Source organism: Hemicordylus capensis, chromosome 5 (assembly GCF_027244095.1).
Source record: "Hemicordylus capensis ecotype Gifberg chromosome 5, rHemCap1.1.pri, whole genome shotgun sequence".
Lineage (NCBI taxonomy): Eukaryota > Metazoa > Chordata > Lepidosauria > Squamata > Cordylidae > Hemicordylus > Hemicordylus capensis.
In genome coordinates this window covers 152,499,439-152,523,124 of record NC_069661.1, presented here as the reverse complement: position 1 = coordinate 152,523,124, position 23,686 = coordinate 152,499,439, and the positions used below count along the sequence as shown (strand labels likewise).

The 23,686-nt window shown below is 40.7% G+C and overlaps 1 protein-coding gene across 1 annotated transcript in view; it reads right to left on the bottom strand.

Moving 5' to 3' along the window:
- PIK3CG (phosphatidylinositol-4,5-bisphosphate 3-kinase catalytic subunit gamma) overlaps positions 1-10,324 on the bottom strand; it is a 66,036-nt gene extending 55,712 nt beyond the window's left edge. Inside the window, exons 1-2 of the mRNA XM_053255539.1 lie at positions 10,007-10,324; positions 398-554 (exon numbers count right to left, since the gene is read on the bottom strand). Coding sequence (XP_053111514.1) covers positions 398-438 — 41 coding nt within the window. The 5' untranslated portion in view covers positions 439-554; positions 10,007-10,324. The remainder of the gene's footprint in view (positions 1-397; positions 555-10,006) is intronic.
- Positions 10,325-23,686: the final 13,362 nt, after the last annotated feature.

The following is a 23,686-nucleotide window of genomic DNA, read 5'->3' as shown; positions in this document are numbered from 1 at the left end:
AGAACTTTCCTTTCCTTAACCCAAGCAGCTTCCATCTCTCATCTCATCTTATCTCACAGATGTCAAGAAAGCATTAAAGATCTCTCCTCACAGTTTCAGTTCTACAGCATTACAAACGATGAACTGAAAGTTAAGACACAGATTATTTCTGGTTTAATTTACCTTATCTAGTATGCATTTGATGTTGCTGAGCAGCAGCAGCATTTTTCAGAACAAACTTCAACACAAAAAGCCACCTGTTGGCAACTCCTTCCCCAACATCTACCCCCCCAGACATCTCTAAATCAGGAGCGAGTACTGTATAGCAAAACCACACTGAAACAGTGTATGTTACTGAACAGCATTTTTAGATTTCTAAGAATCACGTAAGAAAATGCAATGTTTAACAAAATGTTACCTGAGTGCAAAGCAGAAACTGAGCTGTTGAAGACGAGTCATTTGTTTAGTTTTTTGGTGATTTTAAAAACTGCAGCTATTCACAACACAAGAAGTTATTCACATAAGCTGTTCTGCTTTTCTTGTTTGCCTTCATAAGCAGATGCAAAGGAAGTGCTCTAGTAACCAGGAAGGAAGTTTAACACACTTGATTATAAACATTATTGGTTTTTTAAAAAATATATTCAATGTTCTTCCTGTTAGAGCAGTCAAATATATGTTAACGGGAACTACAAAAAAGAGGAACACATTTTTAAAGCATATGGGTGGGACATGGGTCTGGAAAAAAATAACTAGGAAATGAATTCATTATGTATGGAAAATAGACACCATATATTTAGCAATACACTATTATTGCTTGCACTCGTGATTCACAAACTGTGTGTGGGGCAGACTCTCCCAAACTGTGGGGTATGGAACACTTGGAAGTGGAGTGTAAAGTTCCAAGGAAATATAGGATTTGGAGACACATGGAGAATTCCTTAGCAGCCATATTTTAGGCGGGTTAAGACACGTTAGCAGCCATATTTTAGGTGGGTTAAGTACCCCCTTACAGAGGATATTCATTAATCCATGCTGGATTTGTGGGATCAATTTTACTGCTATTTGCCCCATCACCCAACCTGATCTGATAAGAGTAGCTGCTTTTACTAATGAAGCTACCTGTGTGGTTCTAGGAGGGGTCAAAGGTATCCTGTTCTATTGCTCAATAATGCCAGTGTTGGATTAGTGCCCCAACCTACAGATTCTTGCACACAGCGGTAAATCTGAATGCATGTGACTATGTGCAAGAATATTTGCAGAATAAGTTACTGGCGGTTAGCTAACAAAACAAGGTACATTACATTCAGAAAGGAGGAGGCGAGCTCAAAAAGTCTGAGAAACACAAACTGAATACCCAAGTTGTTACTTACAAGTAAGTAGAGGGATAAATAATGCAAAATGCAATTTAAGTGGTAAAGCAAGCAATCTAGGAGTTTCTGCTTAAACAGAGGAACTGGGATCCTTTTTGATATGCGTTATTCTCATTACATTATAACACCACATCAAAGGTGAGTGAAATGGATCAAAGTATCCAGCTCTTCAAAAAGAAGAAGAAGAAAATAGAGGGAAAGTTGTGGCCTGCAAGAAAAACAAAACACCCAGATCCTGGAGGGTCTGAGCAGGGTGAGGAGAGATTAAGAGAGCCACATAGGATATTGACAAAAGGATAATGTCACTTTCACACACGGTGTTTTTCAGTTGACAGACACTCTGGATCAGACAGTCCGCTACAATCCACGTTTAGGGCACTGCTCACTACAAACACCACCACTGAGGACCCTATAGAGTCACATGGACAGGATTAAAATGAAATAAAATTTCAGAGTACTTTGCTAACATACTGCACACTTTGGAAAAGAATAGAATTCCTTTCAAATGACAACAGCAGATAAAGCACAGGCAAGAAAGTGAAAAAGGATAAGGGACTAATATCTTAAGCCTTCCTAATAGAATATTCTCCCAGATATTTCTTTCCATTCTCTTAGATATCAGATAGTTTGAACTATTCCATTTAGTAATATCACTGAAAACATTATCCTCACTAAAAAAAAAAGCCTGCAGTTAAGAAGAATGGAGTCACTTCTAGAACACAAATCTGTTTATACCTAATTGTGTCAGGGTCAAAATGTCACAGATGAGCTTTGAAGCTAACAGACTCCAGCGGGGCGGGGCGGGGGGGGGGAGAAAAACAGTCTTTGTGGCACAAACATTCGGCACCTTCACATAACTCCTTCCTCGATATAAAAACCCACAAGAGCAATTCTACAAGGGAACAAAACAAAAACAAAAACCACACAACAGCAAATTCATTTAATATAACCCACTGAGCAGGCTTCGGGTGGTGAGGGGTTTTCAGTCCTGTTTTCCACCTTGCTACAGGCTGAACTAGCAGCACCTGTAATTTAGAGTAGCTTAACACCTTCCACTTCTCACCAAGCAGGACCTTCTCTGTAATAAAATGTCTGCTCAGTTAACTTTAAATCCCACTCAGGTTGAATCAGGAAGAACCTCACTCTGAATGCACATATACACACACTGCCTTGATACTACTACTACTACTACTACTACTACTAATAATAATAATAATAATAATAATTCGATTTCTATACCGCCCTTCCAAAAATGGCTCAGGGCGGTTTACAAAGAGAAATAACAAACAAATAAGATGGCTCCCTGTCCCCAAAGGGCTCACATTCTAAAAAGAAACATAAGACACACACCAGCAACAGTCACTGGAAGTACTGTGCTAGGGGTGGATAGGGCCAATTACTCTCCCCCTGCTAAATAAAGAGAATCACCACGGTAAAAGGTGCCTCTTTGTCCAGTTAGCATACTAACACCCAGAACAAAACTCATTCCACCAACAGATGGAAAATTAGAGGGAACCCTAATGAAACTGCAAGCGTTTTCTGTGGGGGGAGGAGTATGTGAGGTCGGGGACTAAGTAAAATGTTTTAAAGAAGTTTGAAAGCTGGATCCTGTTCTGCTATACTGCTGCCATGTTGCTAAGAGCCTCTTCACTTGCCACAGCTAAAGTAAGATGCTGGGCCCAACAAGGAAGACAGAACCATCCAGTTATATTGTACCAAAGAGGAAACTCCTACCCAGACTGCTCAATCTATTTAAAGCCCTACTGGATCCCAGAGCGTTGGTTTTAATTCCTTCCCATTTTTGCAGTGGCTGCACTGCTATAGTAGTACCGGGGCGGAGAGACTTTATTGTCACAGTAGTGCTGGCATAGGGCACTGGCAAACTCAATCAAAGCACCCTACCAGCAAAGCAGGATCTGACAAGTGAACTGTTAAAGTTGCATGGGTTGCCATCAGTGGATATGAAGATCACTGAACAATGTTCAATGAAGAGAACAATGTTCAATGAAGAGAAGAGGCTTCAACCGGATTCGATTTTTAACAGGCCTTTCTGCTGCTAGCCACCTAATGGCACAGCGGGGAAGCCTAGAGAGCAGGAGGTTGTTGGTTTGAATCTCTTCTGGTGTTTCCCAGAATATGGGAAACTCCGATATCCGGCAGATATCTCAGAATCCCAGATATCTCAGAATATGGGGCTCCTATATAGGGCAGCAGCTATATAGGAAGGTGCTGAAATGCATCATCTCATAATGCAAGGGAGAAGGCAATGGTAAACCCCTCCTGTATTCTACCAAGAAAGCCACAGGGCTCTGTGGGCGCCAGGAGTTGACACAGATTCAATGGCACAATCTTCCTTCCTTTTCTGCTGCTAGCAAAGCATATGTAGATGCATGTGTCTACAATAGTTTACCTCAAATAAACCAGGAAATGGATGAGGGGGAGAGATAAGACCTACAGAAAAAGAAAGCATCTCAAGAACCCTGGGTCTAAAAGAATCGCAGATGTGAGCTACCACTGAGCTCTATGGACACACACATTTATTTTATTTTATTTTTATTTTATTTTTACATTTTATATCCCGCTTTTCCTCCAAGGAGCCCAGTGTACTACATAAGTTTGTCCTCACAACCAACCTGTGAAGTAGGTTACGCTGAGAGAGAAGTGACTGGCCCAGAATCACCCAGCAAGCCACATGGCTGAATGGGGATTTGAACTCAGGTCTCCCCAGTCCTAGTCCAGCACTCTAACCACTACACCACGCTGAAGTGACTAAACTGGTTGTTAAGCAAGAGATGTGTGAAGAATCTGATATTTTATTTAAATGAAAAGCAGTCAGGGAAAATGTAATAAGAAAATGAAAAACTGTGTGGGGGCTGCTGAATTCCTACGTTTCCTGCCATTTGTCCATAGCCTTTCCCCAGAAAGCAAGATACGGGGTTTCAATATCTTTTCATCATGGGGAGGGCAACTGGTGAGAGAGTGATTTTGAGCAGCCCAATGGCACACAGGAAAGGGTTAAGCAGCCATTCTCTCAATTTTTGTTCTGCTCAAACTGGAAGCCTTCTTCACCTGCTTTTCATTTGACACCCTCCCCTCCCCCAACCCCAAGGCAGAAGGCTTTCCCCTCCATCTGCTGTGTAACATCAAGCTGGGTCCTGACCAAACTAACAACTCTCTCTCTCTATTTTGTAACTAGCTTGTTTAAATGAAGGAATAAAACTTGGTACTTTACTTATTTCTATACTGTTCAAATACAGAGTCAAATCAGAACTGACGAACTTGCAAAACTCTCTGAAGTGATCCTATGACTGTACACCTGGAAAAATAACTTCATCAGTTCTTTGAACAGGTTTTCCAAAAACAGATCTATATGAAAAATCTACCAATCTAGGAACCTGATCATAAATTTAATTTTTTTAAGTTGCATGAGTAACTAATGTAATTTTTCCATATGCATGCACTCAAGGGTCTCAGAACAGGTTCCATCACTACCAAGAGGTACATTAAAGTGTTCCTCAAAATGGAAAACTCATTGCTTCTTGTTATCCAGTTCTGATAAGAGAGATTTATTCCTGAATAATTGCTACAGAAGTAGCAAACACTATTCACCTTTATTCAAGCAAACATGCAGCTCCTCAAAACATTAGAAGACACAAGAAAGATATTACACAAGAACAGCAACATAATGTAGCTAATAATCCAACAACTGGAAAGTGCAACAAACTGAGAAGAAAACAAAGATCTTCATTTTGTTGGAATGAATAATTAAACATACAACTAATTTCTGTTATATTATTGCACAGTTCTACATTGTGGAGAATCAGTTCTATATTAAGTAGAATCCTTAAAGAACTCACATATAATTGCAAAAATAACTGCAGTGCCTATTGCTAGATCACAAAAGGCTTTGATGTTAGAATTAAGGGCTTATGTATATACATGCATCAAACAAATACGGAAACCCAAAATTTGTCATTTTGCAGCAATGATTGCCTGTGATACAAACTTCTGCTTGATGTTAGATGCGAAAGTTTGTTGTAGAAGCTGCAAGATCTAAAGTCTTCTAATCACCAAGCAGGAAGAAGACAAGGTTACAAGCAGGCTTTTTCTATGGCATAATCAATGCAATCTGAGGTTCTGATCATGCAAATATTTATGCCTCTCAACAGTTCATTTGGCTAAAGTTATGCTTGCATGGAGACATTTCCAGGAACTGAGGCTTAAATGAGCTGAAAAGAATGGGGCAGAGTTCAACGGATTACAACATCCTTAGACTTACATAGCACAAGTTTTATCCATATATATATATATATATATATATATATATATATATATATATATATATATTTAAAGTATGTAATTCCTCCAGTTGTGAATACAGTACACTATTTTTCTCAGCAAGAAGAGCTGTTGACCAATTTTTTGTCTATCAGGAAAAAGCCAGACACTTAATCAACTTCATTTAAATAAATCTGCATTTAACTTAAATGAATTAAGTAATTTAAATATACATTTTTAGATTCTAAAATTTGGGATACCAAGATATAAGAACTTACAATTTAATAAATACATTTTATAGCCACTAGGAACAGCCATGTTTTAGACTGTGAACCCTTTGGGGGCAGGGATCCATCTTATTTATTTATTATTTCTCTGTGTAAACCACCCTGAGCCATTTTTGGAAGGGCAGTATAGAAATCAAATGAATTATTATTATTATTATTATTATTATTATTATTATTATTATTATTAATGTTTTTAATTATCTATTACACATCAGAAACAAACTGGCTACACACACACACCTACCTGTGTGCAACTCTCAGCGTAACTAATTAACTTTCTCAAAAAGTTAATTAAGTATTTGCGTCCTATTCTAGACACAAAATTCTTCTAAATAGCTGGACTGCTTGGATGCATAAAAAACTTGTAAATTTGAAACATGAAGAAACTCTCTATGAAATATAAAATGTTTGGACCTACACAAAAGTTTTGGCTATAGTGTAAACAATTGGAGAAATAGTTTAGGGTCTGAAGTGGAAAGGGATAGGCAATTGGTTGCATGAAGATCAGAAGCTTCCCATCTGGTCCTGATCTGATACCAACGTACCACTCCCCTTGAACCCACTACAACACACTTCAGCCACCCTCCCAAGGTGAGAACACAGACCAAGGACTCGTAATCCCCCTCTCCAGCAACAAAGCTCTCCTCTGATGTACTTCAAACTACTACTGTGAGATAGCTGAGACACAAGAATAGTACCAAACAGCTAGCGTTCCAAATATGGGGTTAAAGAACACTTTGACTGTTTTTTTTACTAGCACGAGTCCATGAGCTGAGCCACTGTTCAGTTCATTATAAAATATGGCTCCTGTTAAAAATTGGTTCCAGATGGCTCTTAGTGCACACAAGCCAGAGACAGTTAAACATATGCTTATAAGCATATTAAAGTCAATGGAACGATCATCAATCCCTAAACTGTGTCCAAAATATTTTGAAACCACTTTTTCCTAACTTGTCTACCACTTTTTTCTCTTTTTGAAGCCACCTTAAGTGGCACAGCAGGGAAATGCTTGACTAACAAGCAGAAGGTTGCCAGTTTGAATCCCCGCTGGTAACAGACTATGGGAAACACCTACATCGGGCATCAGTGATATAGGAAGATGCTGAAAGGCATCATCTCATACTGTATAGGAGGCGGCAGCGGTAAAGCCCTCCTGTATTCTGCCAAAGAAAACCACAGGGCTCTGTGGGCGCCAGGAGTCGAAATCAACTCAACAGCACACTTTACCATGCCACTTTTTGCCTTAAAGCCGCAAAGCACATAATATTAATTGGAAACAATACAGCTAGCCATACAAACTATTACATAAGAGGCTAATTTTCCAAACATGGTATAGGATATTTAAGTATGAAACAGATAAGTTATGATAAGATGAAGGATCAATATAAGATTTAGAATAAGATTGAAATGGAGCATGTCACAGGACTGCAAAACATTAGGCCAGCTAGCAGACAAGAGTTGCAAGGGTAAGCAAAATCAGTAATGCTAATAAAGAAAAAAGGGTGATAAAAATAAAGATTCAGACAATGTGGTATTTGCAAATGAAAAAAATGGAAGATATACAGCAGTGAATACACCCAAAATAGTGGACAAGACTAGACATGAGATAACAAAGACGGTATAATCGGTTCTGAAGAGTTAGCAAGAATAGAACAAATTCAGCCTAAGGGGGGAAATAAGGCCAGCAAATTGCATAAAGGTGATTGAGGCACTGGAAGTTGAACAAAAGAGTTCAAAGAGAAAGAACTTAGGAGACAGCCAAAACTTAAGGCAGTACCCACTCTTGGGGAAGACAAAGGTTAGAATACCCAAATAAGGCATAGAAAACTTAAGAATAGAAGGTCTATTTGCATTAAATGGTCCGGAGATTGATTTGAATACAATTTAAATAAATATAATCTTCCTTTTGCTGGAGAAGTTGAATCTGAAATATGAAAATTGTTAATCTTCCAACTCTTGCTATTATTTGGAATTAATAAACTAAAATGATCATTGCAAATTTCCCCCCTCCCTCTCATGTGGCCTTCTGGAAAAGAACCTAGATTTGAAAGTGGTGGAAGGAGCCGAGCCTCCTAAACCCAACTGGGATAGTTATTTTATTCTCTTTCACTGGAGAAAACTTTCAACTTGCTATTTGTCCCTTCTAAAACCCATCACACATACCCTTTTTGTAGTCAGTAAGACTTTCCCCATCACCTTAAGTGGTGCAGCAGGGAAATGCTCGACTAACAAGCAGAAGGTTGCCAGTTCGCATCCCCGCTGGTACTCTATTGGGCAGCAGCGATATAGGAAGATGCTGAAAGGCATCATCTCATACTGTGCAGGAGGAGTCAATGGTAAAACCCTCCTCTAGTCTACCAAAGAAAACCACAGGGCTCTGTAGGCGCCCGGAGCCGAAATCAACTCCACGGCACACTTTACCTTAAGACTTTCCCCAGTATTCACATCTGACTAATCCCGCAATCAAACCCTAGTCCTTAGCCAGTTACTAGCTCAAATTTTAGACAGGGTTCAAAGTCCCTACCCTATTTTCACTACCAGATTTTACTCCTAGAATATAGTAATAAAGAACCACATGCCCTCAAAAACAACTAGAAAGCATTTCCCTCACCACAGGAAAATCATTAGGACCAATCTTGGGCTTTTCCATTTGTGTAGTATAAATCACCCTCACCTGTTGGCCTTTGGTGCATCCCCTCCCCATTTGGCTAGCCTACTGCTCTTTTTCCAATTGATTTACAAGATTTTTATCCAGCTTCCTACTCTCATAGTCTTCAGGGCAGCTTACAACTCTAGTTAAAAACAACAATTAGCAGCAGCAGATGAAAAACAAGTTATATAGTGCAAACAAACAGCAGTAGCCAATACTGATAAAAACAGTTATAGCCAATTAATACTAATTAGTGTTAAAAGCTTGGGCAAACAGGACAGACTTGGCCTGGTATCCAAGAGACAACAATGGTTTGCCTAAAGAGGGGATTCCTCAACTGGGGCACAACCACAGAAAAGGCCTTTACTCTAGTGGCCACCCACCTAAGCTTTAAAGACAAAGTCACCCAGAGAAGAGCTTAGTTGCAAATATGTTGATGAGCAGTTAAGTATGGCAGAATACAGATATTCTGGTCTCAGACCTTTTAGAGCACTACCATTGAAAAATAGCACTTTTAATTGCACCCAGAAGATAGAGGGGAGCACATATAAAATGGTTCCTCCATAAGCAACCACACAATGTGCATATCCAATGCAGTACTAGTGAACTACTCACTCCTGATCATCTTGTACATAAAGCTGGAGCCAGTGATGTTTAAATATGTCAATCTTAATTTTGCATCCCTATTTTACAAGTTGCAATAAGGCCTCCAACTTGCCTCATGAGTAGGCCAGCCTTGATATCAGCCTTCATACACCTAGGATCTGGAAGCAGAACTGTAACAAAACACGTCTTGCATTACTGCATTTTCTTGAATTCTTTTACACTTGACATTCCCTCTCATTTTTGCTCAAACTGAGATTATAACTTCCTCAAGGCTATAATGTTTTTCTTATTTATCTAGTGCTTCTTAGGCTCATTTAAGGTACTATAATGGACAAGCAATGGCTTCTAGACATGCTTTATTTTCAGCATCTCATTTTAAACAATGAGCAGGACCCCACTAAAATTAATAGGACTTTTTATTTATGTCTAATTATTTCAATAGTGCTTAGTTATGATTCACTTAGTCTGCACCCTGCACACTAAAGTACTGCACTCAAGTTTCCCTCCCATATGTCTATGGCCGTTTCACACATAAACATATGCTTTTAAAGCATTTTCCTGCACTGGAAACATAATTTGAACACAATTCCTTCATAATTTCTCTTCCACCTTCTACTCCACATGTGCCTTTGGGCTCAAAGGCATTTCTAGCATTACACAACACAAAACCTCTGACAGTCCTTCGGTAATATAACTATTGACATACAGACACCCAAATGCAACACCCTCCTCCCTCAGGAGATGATGCACAAAATCAGTATGAATGTATACAAGTTATCTTTCTATGCTCACAGCACAAATTAACACAGTAAGATCAACATCAAATAAAACCAGACCAAACAGAAGAAAGTCAGCACTATCACCATATAGCAGACGTAGGTATGGACGCCAAGACTGAAAGCGAATTGTTTATTGCCGGCCATTTAGTTAATTAATGGCTGAGGAGATATTTGAGCCAGGGGCTTCCTGACTCACACTTGTTATCACCACGACACTCCATTCTCACGCACACACTCTTAGTTGCTACACTGCATTAGCATGTGACTGGCCACACTATTTTTTTAGAAAGCAGATTACACTCATGTGCTCCAGATCAGTTGGCATGAAACGAACTACTAGCCAGGGATTATTTTAAAACATAAAATAGGGATTCAGATATAGGATATTCCCGACTTCAACCGTGAAGGGTGAGAGGTCGTCCAATCGGGTAACACTTATACTCCACTGCTACAGCCCCCCGATGGCGGAAGAGGGGGCATAAAATGGTGCCATTAGCTGTGGTAAAGTCGACCAGCGTTCCTATCTTTAACAGCCCCATTTTAGTATGCGGCCCTTCACAAATCAGCTCCAGTAGAGACTTACTCTCAAGTAAACGTGCATAGGCGGGCGAGCGGGCGGGGATTGCAGCCCTCTCTTCGCTCAGCGACTCTTTCTGGTCAGGTCAGGTGAGGGGCTGGCTCCAGGAATCTGCAGCCGCCGCGTTCCTACTTCGCTCCAACCGATTTCTGGAAGCCAAAGCAGGCACTGGGCTGGAAGCGAGCCGAGGGGCGGCTCCCGACGAGTCCTTGGCTCCACTTACTCACGCCGCGAAAGGCCAAGCGAGTGGCTCGGGAGGCACACAGGTGCTTGCCCAAACCCAAAGCAGAAGGAGGACTGTTGACATGGCCGACCGCTGGGCTGGGCGACTCCTTGGGCGCTTTCTTGCCCGAAAGCGCCACAGCAGCTCCAGCTGGCCCCAGACGAGTCTCTCCTGGTAATCCGGGCTCCCTCCCTATTTTCGGGGGGCGGGCAGCCCAGCACCTGCCCAGCTGGCCGCTCGGAGCCAGCAACCAAAGCAAGGCACGCCCGGCGGGCCTTAGAAACGCTGGAGGAACCCCCGAACGGGCTGCGTAGAAGAGGAGGAGGCCGCCGAACTGCAGCCGAAGGAGTCTCTTCCGAGGGAGAAGAGCGAGCCCGGAGTGGAGCGGCGGATTCGCTCGGGGTTGTATTGTGTAAGGAAGCAACAAGTGACAGGAGCTATGCGTGTGGCTGTAACTGGCTCTTTCCTTTTCCCAAATCCAGCGTTGTTTGTTAACTCAGAAGGAAGTTCCACTGAGTTCAATGGGACGCCCTAATCATAAAACGTGTAGCCACATGCAACCCTATAAGTCCTCCTAAACGTAGTGGATTTGGCTCCAGTTAGTGTGCATAAGATTTTGCAACCTTCACCTGAAGAGATGGATATACATATTGAACGTTAGAAGCAGCCCAGTCCTGCTGACTCAGAAATGAATCCCACCGTGTTTAACTTCAGTAGATTTACTTCCAAGAAAACGCACCGAACTGTAACCTTAGGCTGTCCCTTTCTTCCTTTGGGGCTTCTGTGCTCATTTTATTGTATTGCTTGTTTTAAATAAATCTTATTTTAAATACATCTTGCTTATTTTATTGTATTTAAATTAATAAACTATCATTTAATATGCTTTTATGTGATAACCAGATATTCAACAGGAGTGGTTTTATCCATCTGTTAAAGACACAGAGGCAATACCTGGAAAACTAAGAAACAGACAAAGGCTTTTCTGGGCCATCTCTTGTGTGTTTCTAACAGCTGTACAATAAATTCAACAGGTGAGACATTTCTGGCATAAAGATGTAGCAATGGGAAGAATGATTTGTGGAATACCCGTTTTGCAGCTTTTAAAATACACAGAAAACCTGCTAGGGGAAAAAATGGCAACTCTAAATGGAACTAACCTCAACATTATCTTTTTTGGGAGTGTACATCACAAAGTTAAAAATGTATAGCTCCTAATAATATTTATCCAGAAGATAATTTTCCATTTATTACATTTGGACTTCAAGTAAGCAGGTCTGCAGCGCGGTCCTGTGCACCTTTACGCAGAAGTTCAATGGAGTTCAATCTGGCTTACTCCTAGGTAAGTATTCATATGAATGCAACCTTGTTTGATAGTAAAAATTTGGTTCCAACTAATTATATTTTAGGATTAGAAGTTTAATCACAGGATTTAAAAGATTTAACCTAAATGTAAACCAATCATTCTTATTCTGGTATCATCTATAGTTGTGATAGGCCTGTCTCCAACCTTCCATGGCTGGGCAAGGTAATTGAGAGGGTGGTGGCCTCCCAGCTCCAGACAGTCTTGGAGGAAACTGATTATCTAGACCCATTTCAAACTGGCTTTTGGCCTGGCTATGGGGTGGAGACTGCCTTGGTCGACTTGATGGATGATCTCCAACTGGGAACTGACAGAAGAAGTGTGACTCTGTTGGTCCTTTTGGACCTCTCGGCGGCTTTCAATACTATCGACCATAGTAACCTTCTGGAGCGTCTGAGGGGGTTGGGGGTGGGAGGCACTGCTCTGCTGTGGTTCTGCTCCTACCTCTTGGGCAGGTTCCAGATGGTGTCCCTTAGAGACTGTTGTTCTTCAAAATCTGAACTTTTGTATGGTGTGCTTCAGGGCTCCATATTGTCTCCGATGTTGTTTAACATGTACATGAAACTGCTGGGAGAGATCATCAGGAGATTTGGTGCAGGGTGCTATCAGTATGCTGATGATACTGACATGGAGAAATAGATTTGGGTGTCATCGGGAGAGGGCATAACCTCCCTAAATGCCTGCCTGGAGACGGTAATGGCGTGGATGAGGGATAACAAACTGAGACTGAATCCAGATAAGACGGAGGTACTCATTGTGCAGGGTTGGAACTCGAGAGATGATTTTGATCTGCCTCTTCTGGATGGGGTCACACTTCCCCAGAAGGAACAGGTACACAGTCTAGGGGTGCTTCTGGATTCAAGTCTCTCCTTGGTGTAACAGGTTTAGGCAGTGGCCAGAAGTGCCTTCTATCAGCTTCTGCTGATATGCCAGCTGCGTCCATTTCTTGCGGTGAACGACCTCAAAACAGTGGTACATCTGCTGGCAACCTCCAGACTGGATTACTGCAATGCGCTCTATGTGGGGCTGCCCTTGTATGTAGTCCGGAAACTACAGTTGGTTCAGAATGCGGCAGCCAGGCTGGTCTCTGGGTCATCTCGGAGAGACCATATAACTCCTGTATTGAAGGAGTTACACTGGCTGCCAATATGTTTCCGGGCAAATACAAGGTGTTGGTCAAAACCTATAAAGCTCTAAACAGCTTGGGCCCTGGGTATTTAAGAGAAGGTCTTCTTCATCATAAACCCCACCGCCCATTGCGATCATTAGGAGAGGTCCGTCTGCATTTGCCACCGGCTCGTCTGGTGGCAACTCAGGGACGGGCCTTCTCCATTGCTGCCCCGAGGCTTTGGAATGCGCTCCCTAGTGAAATAAGAGCCTCTCCATCTCTGACAACTTTTTAAAAGGTCTTTAAAGACGCATCTGTTCACCTGGGCTTTTAAATGATATTGTTTTGATTGTTTTAATGTTGTTTTTAGTATATTGTTTTAAAATTTTAAGTTGTGTTTTAAATTTCTTGTTTTGTTTTTGTTTTTAATTAACGTTTTACTTTTTAAAATCTTGTTATAAACTGCCCAGAGACAGTTTTGGGCAGTATAAAAATTTATTAATAATAATAATAATAATAATAAATATATTTACCAAAAATTAACTGTTAAGTTTTTTAAAATTATAATAATGTAACCACTGCAGTTAATTTAATTACTCAAAATTAATAACCTGACCCTATGCAAAGTTGATTTCAAAGTTAATTTCTTTTCTGACTCATAGGGTACGTTTGTCACATGGCTGCAATCATATGCATTCTTACATGGGAATAAGTGGGACATGCTTCAAAGTCAACTTGCCTAGTATTGGGGGCTATACATGTCTTAAACTGTAGACAACTACCCTGCTCAGAGCATAACTTTAAACATTTGCTGTGTAACTTACATTTGTTGAGTGATTACTATTAAATGCTAATTATGCAGAAAAAACTAGAATGCTTTTTTACAGTAAACAATAAAACAGTAATTAGGAGGATTCAGCACAGCTGCTCCTAGGGGGGAGCAAGGCGAAGCAGTGTCACAGATATTCCTGCCTGAAGTCTCCCTGTCCCCACTGCCACTGGTGCCAGAGTGCAACTCCTGCCACAGCAGCTGTGTTGGATTCGAATGGCAGCATAGCATCTGCACAAAGTTAGTAGGTAGCCGATATGGCTTAACTCCATTGCTCTAATTAGCCTACTTTACAGTACTTTTATCATGGTTCATGAAATTGTATCTATGAAGTACTTTTAACACTCAGAAATGTAATATATATACTATTATCTATATAGCCCTAAAGACTTACTTGTTTGGCCTGGCCTTCTAAGGTTTTAAAATTGTTTAAGTATTTTAATTGGTTTTAAATTGTGTTAAAATTGTTTTTATATTGTTTTAGTTACCCCTGCTAACTGGGCAAAGAGGCACCTTTTACCGTGGTGATTCTCTTTATTTAGCAGGGGGAGAGTAACTGGCCCTATCCACCCCCAGCACAGTACTTCCAGTGACTGTTGCTGGTGTGTGTCTTATGTTTCTTTTTAGAATGTGAGCCCTTTGGGGACAGGAAGCCATCTTATTTGTTATTTCTCTTTGTAAACCGCCCTGAGCCATTTTTGGAAGGGTGGTATAGAAATTGAATAATTAATTAATTAATTAATTAATTAATTAATTAATTAGTGTGTTTTTAAATGATGTTTATTTTTAGGTTTTTAAAAACTAGTTGTACACTGCCCAGATCTTCTGGATGGGGCACTTTATAAATGTAATAAATGAATAATAAATTGTTCACCATATTGAACACCAGTTCCCTTATTTCCTAAAGACAGTGTCTCTCCTACTGTGGACACAAATATAAAAACATAGACACAGTAGAAGGCAACTTGCTATGTTCTCAAACACCCTCCTCAAGGATCCATAATTCTCACTAGCAGGTCCATCCAAGGACACACACACACACACACGAATTTACTGTATATAAAAACAGATTAGACAAATTCATAGAGAAAGAGAGACCTTTCACTAGTTGCACCAGGTACTTCTGGTCCAACATGAACTGGGGTGGCAAGGAGGTGTGCTGCTGCCCCATGGGACCATTTTTTAACACAGTGCCAGTGCGGGAAACATGGGGGAGGGGGGGTAAGAGCACCCTCCCTGGTCCCTAAAGACATCACCCCCATCTTTGAACTGGCCGAACCGCCAGACTTTTGAACCGATTCGGAGGTCTGTAAAAGAGACTGCGAACTGGTTTGTGCACATCTCTAGTGAATTTTTCAAAGTACTAGACTTTTATTTTCAATGTTGTCTTCCAGTTAGTGTTGGCAACTCCTACTGAAGCTATTTCTGCACCACCACCACCCTGATGTTTTTCACAGTATTAATCCAGGGGAAGGGCCTGCCTGCTTTTCAAAGCAGTTTACATAGCAAAATGAATGAGAAAATGGTTCTCTATGCCCCCAGATGGCTCTCCCCAAGAAAGACTGTGTTGTTGTTTTTAAAGCCCTGATCTGTGCTTATAATAGCAGTGCCTACTGATATAATTTACACATTGTCTGTTCCTATAAACTTACAATTGTAAGTAAAATATCCACCTTATTTTGTTGTTTTGTATCCCCCCCGACCTTTGAACCGGCAGTCATCGGCTCTATGCACATCACTTGTGTTGCAGGGGCCAGGCAAACCCTTCCCTGGGGTTAATATTGTGAAAAATATTGTGGGGGGTGGGAATCCTGCAGAAATAGCTTCAGTAGGAATTGTCAACACACTAGGGATGTGCACGGAACCACGGCTGGATGGTTCGAAGGTGGCAAGGATTCCTCTTTAAGGACAGGGGAGGGTGCACTTACCCCTCCCGCCTGGGGGGGAGGGGGTAAAGACAAAAGAATCCAATTTGGCCTTCCTTTTATTGAGAAGACTGGAGCAAGGGAACCTTGTCATGTGATCTGTAATTTGCAGATCCCTTCCTCTGCCAGCAAGAGGCTAGAGACTCAAGATTCAAGACTCAAGAAGCAATGGAAAAAGCAAAATAAAACTAGGATTAAATAGTCAGCAGTAATTAAGATCACACAGCTGTCTTGTTTAATTGATTTAATGCAATTAAATATTTAACTTAATTTCTTTCTTTTCTTTCTTGGGAAGGTCTGACACCATTTCCCCTAAAGAGGAGCCTCCACCACTGCCCTCTTGTGTCTGGCAAGGCACCATATTCATTAGCAATATGGAGTTTTGCAAGAAACAGGAATCCTTAAACTCCCCCCCTCCAAAAAAAGCCCCCTGCAACTTATTGGATATACAGCTCTAACTAATCTTAACACTTCTTTCATCCAATCAGCCCTTTTAGAGAGGAGAGCTGGTCTTGTGGTAGCAAGCATACTTGTCCCCATAGCTAAGCAGGGTCTGCCCTGCTTGCATCTGAATGGGAGACTTGTGTGAGCACTGCAAGATATTCCCCTCAGGGGATGAAGCCGCTCTGGGAAGAGCAGAAGGTTTCAAGTTCCCTCCCTGGCTCCTCCAAGATAGGGCTGAGAGGGATTCCTGTCTGCAACCTTGGAGAAGCCACTGCCAGTCTGTGAAGACAATACTAAGCTAGATAGACCCATGGTCTGACTCAGTATATGGCAGTTTCCTATGTTCCCTATGTTCCTATGCTCCTGTTTCTTGAGACGGAATCCTACACTAAGAAAGCTGATCCAATAAAATATATTTTGTATATAAAGCCAACCATTTTAAGACTAGTACACTCGCTGGAAAGGATCTGATAGGTTCACCATTAGCTGCCACAGAATTTTGAACACAGAGTAGTTCTAAATGCCCAAGAGGGCTTTGTGCATGTGTTTCTTCAACAGTAGTGCACCAAGCCCCACGGCAGATGTCTTTTGAAACTGAGAGGAATTGCAAAAGCAGATTGTGATATGACATCAGGGTCTCCCATTCAGAGGAGGGAAAGTCAAAAATTCCATTTGGCGCACAAAACCCCTCGAATGTACCTAAAGTAGCTCATTGAATTCCTATCTACACCCTTAAATTCTATGGACATCAATGAGTACTCTGCATTACAGCTATTATTACACATATGAAGAAGCATGAGAGAAAATCATGAAAAATAGCTGCTACTCTAATCTTTGCTCACAGAAACAGCAATTTGCTTAGTAAAACAGCAGGTAGGTTTTATAGCAGTTCACATGCTTGGACCAGTACAGTAGTTGTATATACTGCTGTGTAAGCAGAATAACTCTGGAGTAAGTTTTACTTTTCTCACGCTATATTCTCATGTTAAGCATAAAACAGCCTTTCCATGTGCCAGACACTTTCCATATGTGGAAGGGGATCTTTGGATTCAACCCAATGAGTTGGCTAATGCATTTGGCTGCAAAGTTCTATTTGCTATCAACTGTATACATCTATCTACCTATCCACCTACAAATGAACAATAATTACAGCACAAATAATTTAGATTTTAACAAGTGATAATAGTCTACTTCTATATCAAGTACAATTACTCACAAATTATCAGACTTTTAAAAAGGATACAAAGAACATAATGGGTTGGATTTTGCAATTAAATACTTCTTTTGTTACCTTTGTATCTTATCCCTTCTTACAAGGAGCTTGAGTGTGGTGTACAGTATATGGGGTTCCAATCAGTATCCCATCCAAATAATGGCCCAAACCTAGCCCTGCATAACTTAAGAGAGATGGAAATATCTGGGGCATCTTCTTTCAGACTATGGTGTAAAGGAATACTTATTAAAGATATTATGCTGGGGAAAATACTTCTTTTGTTTTTTAAAGCTGCAGAATGTCAGGATTCATTTTTTTCTTGTTTTATAACAGAATAAGCCTTAAATAAATATACTGTTACAGTGGAAAATATAGTTATGTCTACAGGTTGAATTCTGATCTGGAAGATATTCTGTTCTATTTTTAAGTTGCTATTAGTTTTTTAAAAACACAGTTCTTACACAAATTAATAACTTTTTACTGGCCCTTGCTCCTGTGCATTTAATAGCAGTTTGATCTGCAGATGCTACAGGTAATAACTAATAATGCCTATTGCTATGCCCTAAAAAGCCATACATACAGTAGATCAAGTTGCTATTAATGGCACAGGACAGACTTTTATCTGATTGTTTATCCACTTCCATTCTTTTCCTTAATTTATTTTTATTGTTGTTATATATTTTTGAAAAAATAAAATGTCAATAAAGCAGTTTGAGAAAGACAGTTAATTTTGAACAGTGCAGGTATATTGTTATTAAGAGTTTTAAAAATGGAAAATTGAGTAGTTTAGATCATTGTTATGAGAGCCAGCGTGGTGTAGTGGTTCGAGTGCTGGACTAGGACCGGGGAGACCCGAGTTCAAATCCCCATTCAGCCATGAAACTAGCTGGGTGACTCTGCGCCAGTCACTTCTCTCTCAGCCTATCCTATTTAACATGGTTGTTGTGAAAAAGAAACTCAAGTATGTAGTACACCGCTCTGGGCTCCTTGAAGGAAGAGCAGGATATAAATGTAACAACAACAACAACAACAACAGTAATAAAGAACATCTCTCCAAATGGTGAAATATCCAGTCATTATGCGTTGAATAACTGGGTGCCTGTCAGCATATATTTTATGGGGATACCAGGATTCAGTTAAGCAGTCTGAACTGGAAATCCCATGAGAGACTCACAATTGCTGTGTCAGTTTGTCCATTAAGGCAATGTTCCATAGTCAAGGAACTATTATCCAATGGTAGACCTTTCCAGTAATGTGCAAGTTCCATTCTTGTATTGTTTTGTATTTTTGACAGGGTTGAATTATTATTCAGTACTAAGATTTACCACAACTATATGCTTGTGATTTCTTACAATTTTAAATAAAGAAATAAGAATGCTATCAAAATGCACATGAAGTCCATGGCTTAATTAAGGCGAAGGCCCTGATTTGGTATTCAGATGAAGTAATTTTAATTAAAATTAGTCATGCAAACAAGTAATCAGTTTGCTAATATAATCTAGATAAATGCAGTCAAGATCTATTTACTTGCCCCATATTTCATTTGTGAAAATAATTATATGAGGCATGTGGTCATGAACAGAAATGGAAACGCTGTATTGCAAGGAATGTGGCATTCTGCTTTTCATACTGTCAAGTATTGTATATTCTACATTGTGGTTATCTGAGTTTATAAAAACAACAACACTATTTTTAATTCTTCAAGAGTCCACATCTTATAACATTTGTCATAATGCAATAGGATTGCAATTTTCTTCTAACAAGGCCTTTGACAAGCAGAAATTTAGCAGATGAAAATTTCCCAGCTTTTAACAGCCATTAAAAGGCACTGAACTCCTGCCAGGGGAAAAGGTTTTAGAATACTGTATAACAGCAACAATAAATGCTTGATTTCCGTTGTTTATATATAGTGCTTCTTACAAAATCAAAATAGAATTTTAGTGTTACATATATTTCTGAAAAACAGTGCCAAATCCTGCTTGTATGGAAGAGATAGATTTTAATTAGGGTGCCACAAAATTAAAGACAACTTATTCAATTAACCATATAAATTTCAGTTGGCTAATAGCTTGGTTATATTTATTATATGTACACATCAAGAAACCAAGAAACACACTTCCTTTGCTTTTTGGATGGTGTGTGTTTGCGTACATGCTGAAATAAACCTAGAAGAAGCATCCTAGAAGAGGGAAACATTTACTTTAAAGTATTAAAATAATAGTTTGTTCTTGTTAATAATTTAAAAGTATGCCTCCTGTTATATGCCCATTAGTTAGGGGCATATTTTATTAGGAATATTTATATACCTAATAATAAAATGCATCCCTGAATAATTTGGAAGAATATTTTTAAATATGTATAAAAGTATTTTAAAAGGGCTTATAAAAGTTTCCTTCTCATGGAGGAAATGCCTCTTCTAGGTTTATTTATGCGCTTTCTCTTTCTCTCACACACACAGACACACACTTCTGAACCAAGAAACTAGTAGAAGTGAGAATTCTAAAGCATTGCTCTTAGCACCGCAGTAACCTCTTCTGGCCACTAGAGGCATGATGAGTCATGTTAATAGGTTTCTCTTGTAGGGATGTGCATGGAACCGGGCAGGGGAGGCTCAAAGCCAGGGATGCAGCTTTAAGGGCAGGGGAGGGTGCACTTACCCCTTCCGCAGCTTTCCCCCACTTGCGTCCAATTTTAGTAAATCCTGTTGGGGCGGCAGCATACCTCCCTGCTGTCCCTTTGCCACTGTTTACTGGAACTACCCAGAAGTATTTGGCATGCGGATGTGGGCACGTTGGGTCCACCCACGCGTACGTTGGGTGCATGCATGTGGGCGGGCATGACATTCGTGTGTCCACGCTGGCGAGCATAGCCACACCAAATACTTCCAGGTAGTTCCGGTAAACGGGGGCAATGGGGTGGCAGGGAGATATGCTGCTGCCCCGACGGGCTTTACTAAAATTGGATGCCAGTGGGGGGAAAGCAGCGGGAAGGGTAAGTGAACCCTCCCCCACCCTTCAAGCTGCAACCCCGCCTTCAAACTGGCAGAACCCATAAAGGGCCTCTGAACTGGTTCTGTGCACATCTCTATCTCTTGTTCAGTTAAAAGTCAGTAAGAATCTTTGTTGTTGTTGTTGTTTTACTTAATCTAAGATTTCTCCAGATATTCTCTTGGGCTGAACTTCTTTACTAACCACCAGAGTATACTGTGAGGGTTTAAATGTTTCTCCTCACACCCCTCAACAGAAACATGCTAGGAACATCCAGATAACCTATTAAGAATATTTATATGCCACTTTTCAACAAAATGTTCTCAATGTGGTTTTGCTGATTAAAAGGTTTTAATGTATTAATCTAAAAAATTAACTGATTATACATTGCCGTCCTAATTTAAATTGAAACATTTGCCCTTCTTCAAGATAGTATAACCTGAGCCATGAAAATAAAACTTCCAGAGGCACCTGAACCCATTTCTGGATTTTTAAGAGGTACTGCAGATCAGCTGTAGATACATACGTTGGGGAGAATCCAGGATTGAGAGAATAAGCAGCCAGGACTGTTGTGGGGAACCCAGACCCAGACAGAGGTACAAATTGTAGATTCTGCACTGAAACTGAGGCCAATATAACATAGGTTGCTGGGTGTTTGATCTTTCCTGTGGTCTCTTGATCTTGATTTTTCTATCACTTATTCATAGTATGTTACCCTTTTAAACTGCACTCCTACTTCTAAGTTTAATAATTTGTCTGCACAGAGTGGGGAATGATCCATAAAGACATTTGATTCATGCAGATCTTAATTGTTTATTAAATGAAGCCAGTTTCTGGACTGAGACGGTACATGACTAGGCCATACAACTAAAATGGTGATAAAAGGGCACAGAGGAAAAACCCTGGGCATAGCTTTATTAATAATAACATAAGAAACCAATCAAGCGTTGTTTGCAAAAGGAGATTGAACACACACCCCACCAATGGCCAATCAGGCAAGGAGGCTGAATTCCCCCACAGCCCCCAACAAGGAGCAACTCCACAGCCCCCACAAGGAGCTAACTGAGCAAAGAGGCAACTTCAAAGTGGTGATTCTCTTATATTTAGGAGGGCTGGAGAGAACAACTGTTCCTATCCAGCCCCAGCAGAAGCGCTCTTACCTATAGACCTTGGGGCACCGGCCTGTGGCCTCCTAGGTCCGGGGAGTCCTCCAAAGGTCTGAGGGGGCCTCCTGCAGCCACTCCATACCACACCACCACTGCCCCTATGCCCGCTCCATTCCAATGCACCTTAAAAAAAGAGCAGACACTGGCATGCAGAGCTGCAGGGAGTGGGCTGAGGAGGGGAAAGTTCCTCTTTACCAAGATCTTTACCTGGGGGAGGGTAGGATGGGGCACGGCAGGGGTGATTCAGGAAAGGTGGGGGGCAAGGAGAGGAGAGTTCCCCCTGTCACCATACGGGATGGGAGGCAGTGACCTCCTTCCAGCTCTGCTCCCTCCTCTCAAGTGACTGGACAAGCCTCTCTGCTTCCTCCAAGTGGAGGAAAGCCAGAAACAGCCTGCTCAGCAGAGAGGTGAGAGGCCTTCCAGTCACTTGGGAGGAGGGAGCGGAGCTGGAACGAAGTCTCTGCCTCCCATCCCAGAAGGTAACAGGGAACTCGTCCCTCCTCACCCTCCCACCCTCCCTGCAACTGCAACCGCCACCACCGGACCCCATCCAACCCTCCCACCGGGTAAATATTATTTATTATTTCTTCTTTACACAGTCAGACAGGTGTTATTGACTGGTTTGTTTTATCCAGACATTGAGTCCTTCCCAAGGACCTGGGATGGCTGAATTTTATTATCAATATTGTTGCTATTATTATAGATATCGTCGCAGAATATAGGCTGTTCCCAGTAAAGTTGCTTTTTGTAACTGGCTGGTGGTGATTTCTGTGGCTTCTATGGTGTTGAAGTGCTCTTCAAGGTGTTTTGGAATTGCACTTAGGGCGCCAATTATTAATGGGACTATTTTGGTCTTCTTCTGCCACAACCTTTCAATTTCGATTTGTAGATCTTTGTATTTTGTGATTTTTTTCTCTATTCTGCTATCACCTGGTATTGTTATGTCGATTAATTTGACTTGTTTTTCTTTCTTCTCTACAGTTATATCCGGTGTATTGTGTGGCAGATGTTTGTCTGTTTGTAATCAAAAGTCCCATAATATTTTTGCATCTTCATTATCTACAATGTTATGGGACTTTTGACTACAAACAGACAAACATCTGCCACACCAGATATAACTGTAGTCGAGAAGAAAGAAAAACAAGTCAAAATAATCAACATAGCAATACCAGGTGATAGCAGAATAGAAGAAAAAGAAATAGGAAAAAAAATTATTATTAATAGTAATAAATTATTATTATTATTATTAATAATTTATTATTATTTATTCAATTTCTATACCGCTCTTCCAAAAATGGCTCAGTATGGTTTACACAGAAATAATAAATAAATAAAATGGATCCCTGTCCCCAAAGGGCTCACATTCTAGAAAGAAACATAAGATAGACACCAGCAACAGTCACTGGAGGTACTGTGCTGGGGATGGATAGGGCCAGTTACTCTCCCCCTGCTAAATAAAGAGAATCACCACTAGGGTTGTGCATTTTGTTTTGTTTTCTGTTTTGTTTTTGGCCCGAATCTGAAACACCACCATTTTGTTCTTTGTTCGAAAACAGCCAATCCGAAACACCCAAATTTTGTTCTTGGTTCGAAATTGCAAAATCCAAATCTGAAATGTTTTGGTTTTTAAAAAATGGCCCTGGGGGAAAACTAGTGGGTGGGAGTGGTAGTGCCCAGTGGGTGGAAACTACCACCCAAATTTCAGAGGAATTGGGAAAAGGGGCTGATTTTTGGTGAATTTTTGAAGTATAGGATTTTTCCCATAGAGAAGAAAGGAGGTTTCAGCAAAAGTATAGCTTCATGTTGGGGGGAAAGGGGTGGCCCAGAGCAGAGTAGGGTGGGTGGTAGTGCCCAGTGGGGGCAAGGAAGCTGCCAGAATTATTTCAAAGGAATTGGGCAGAGGGC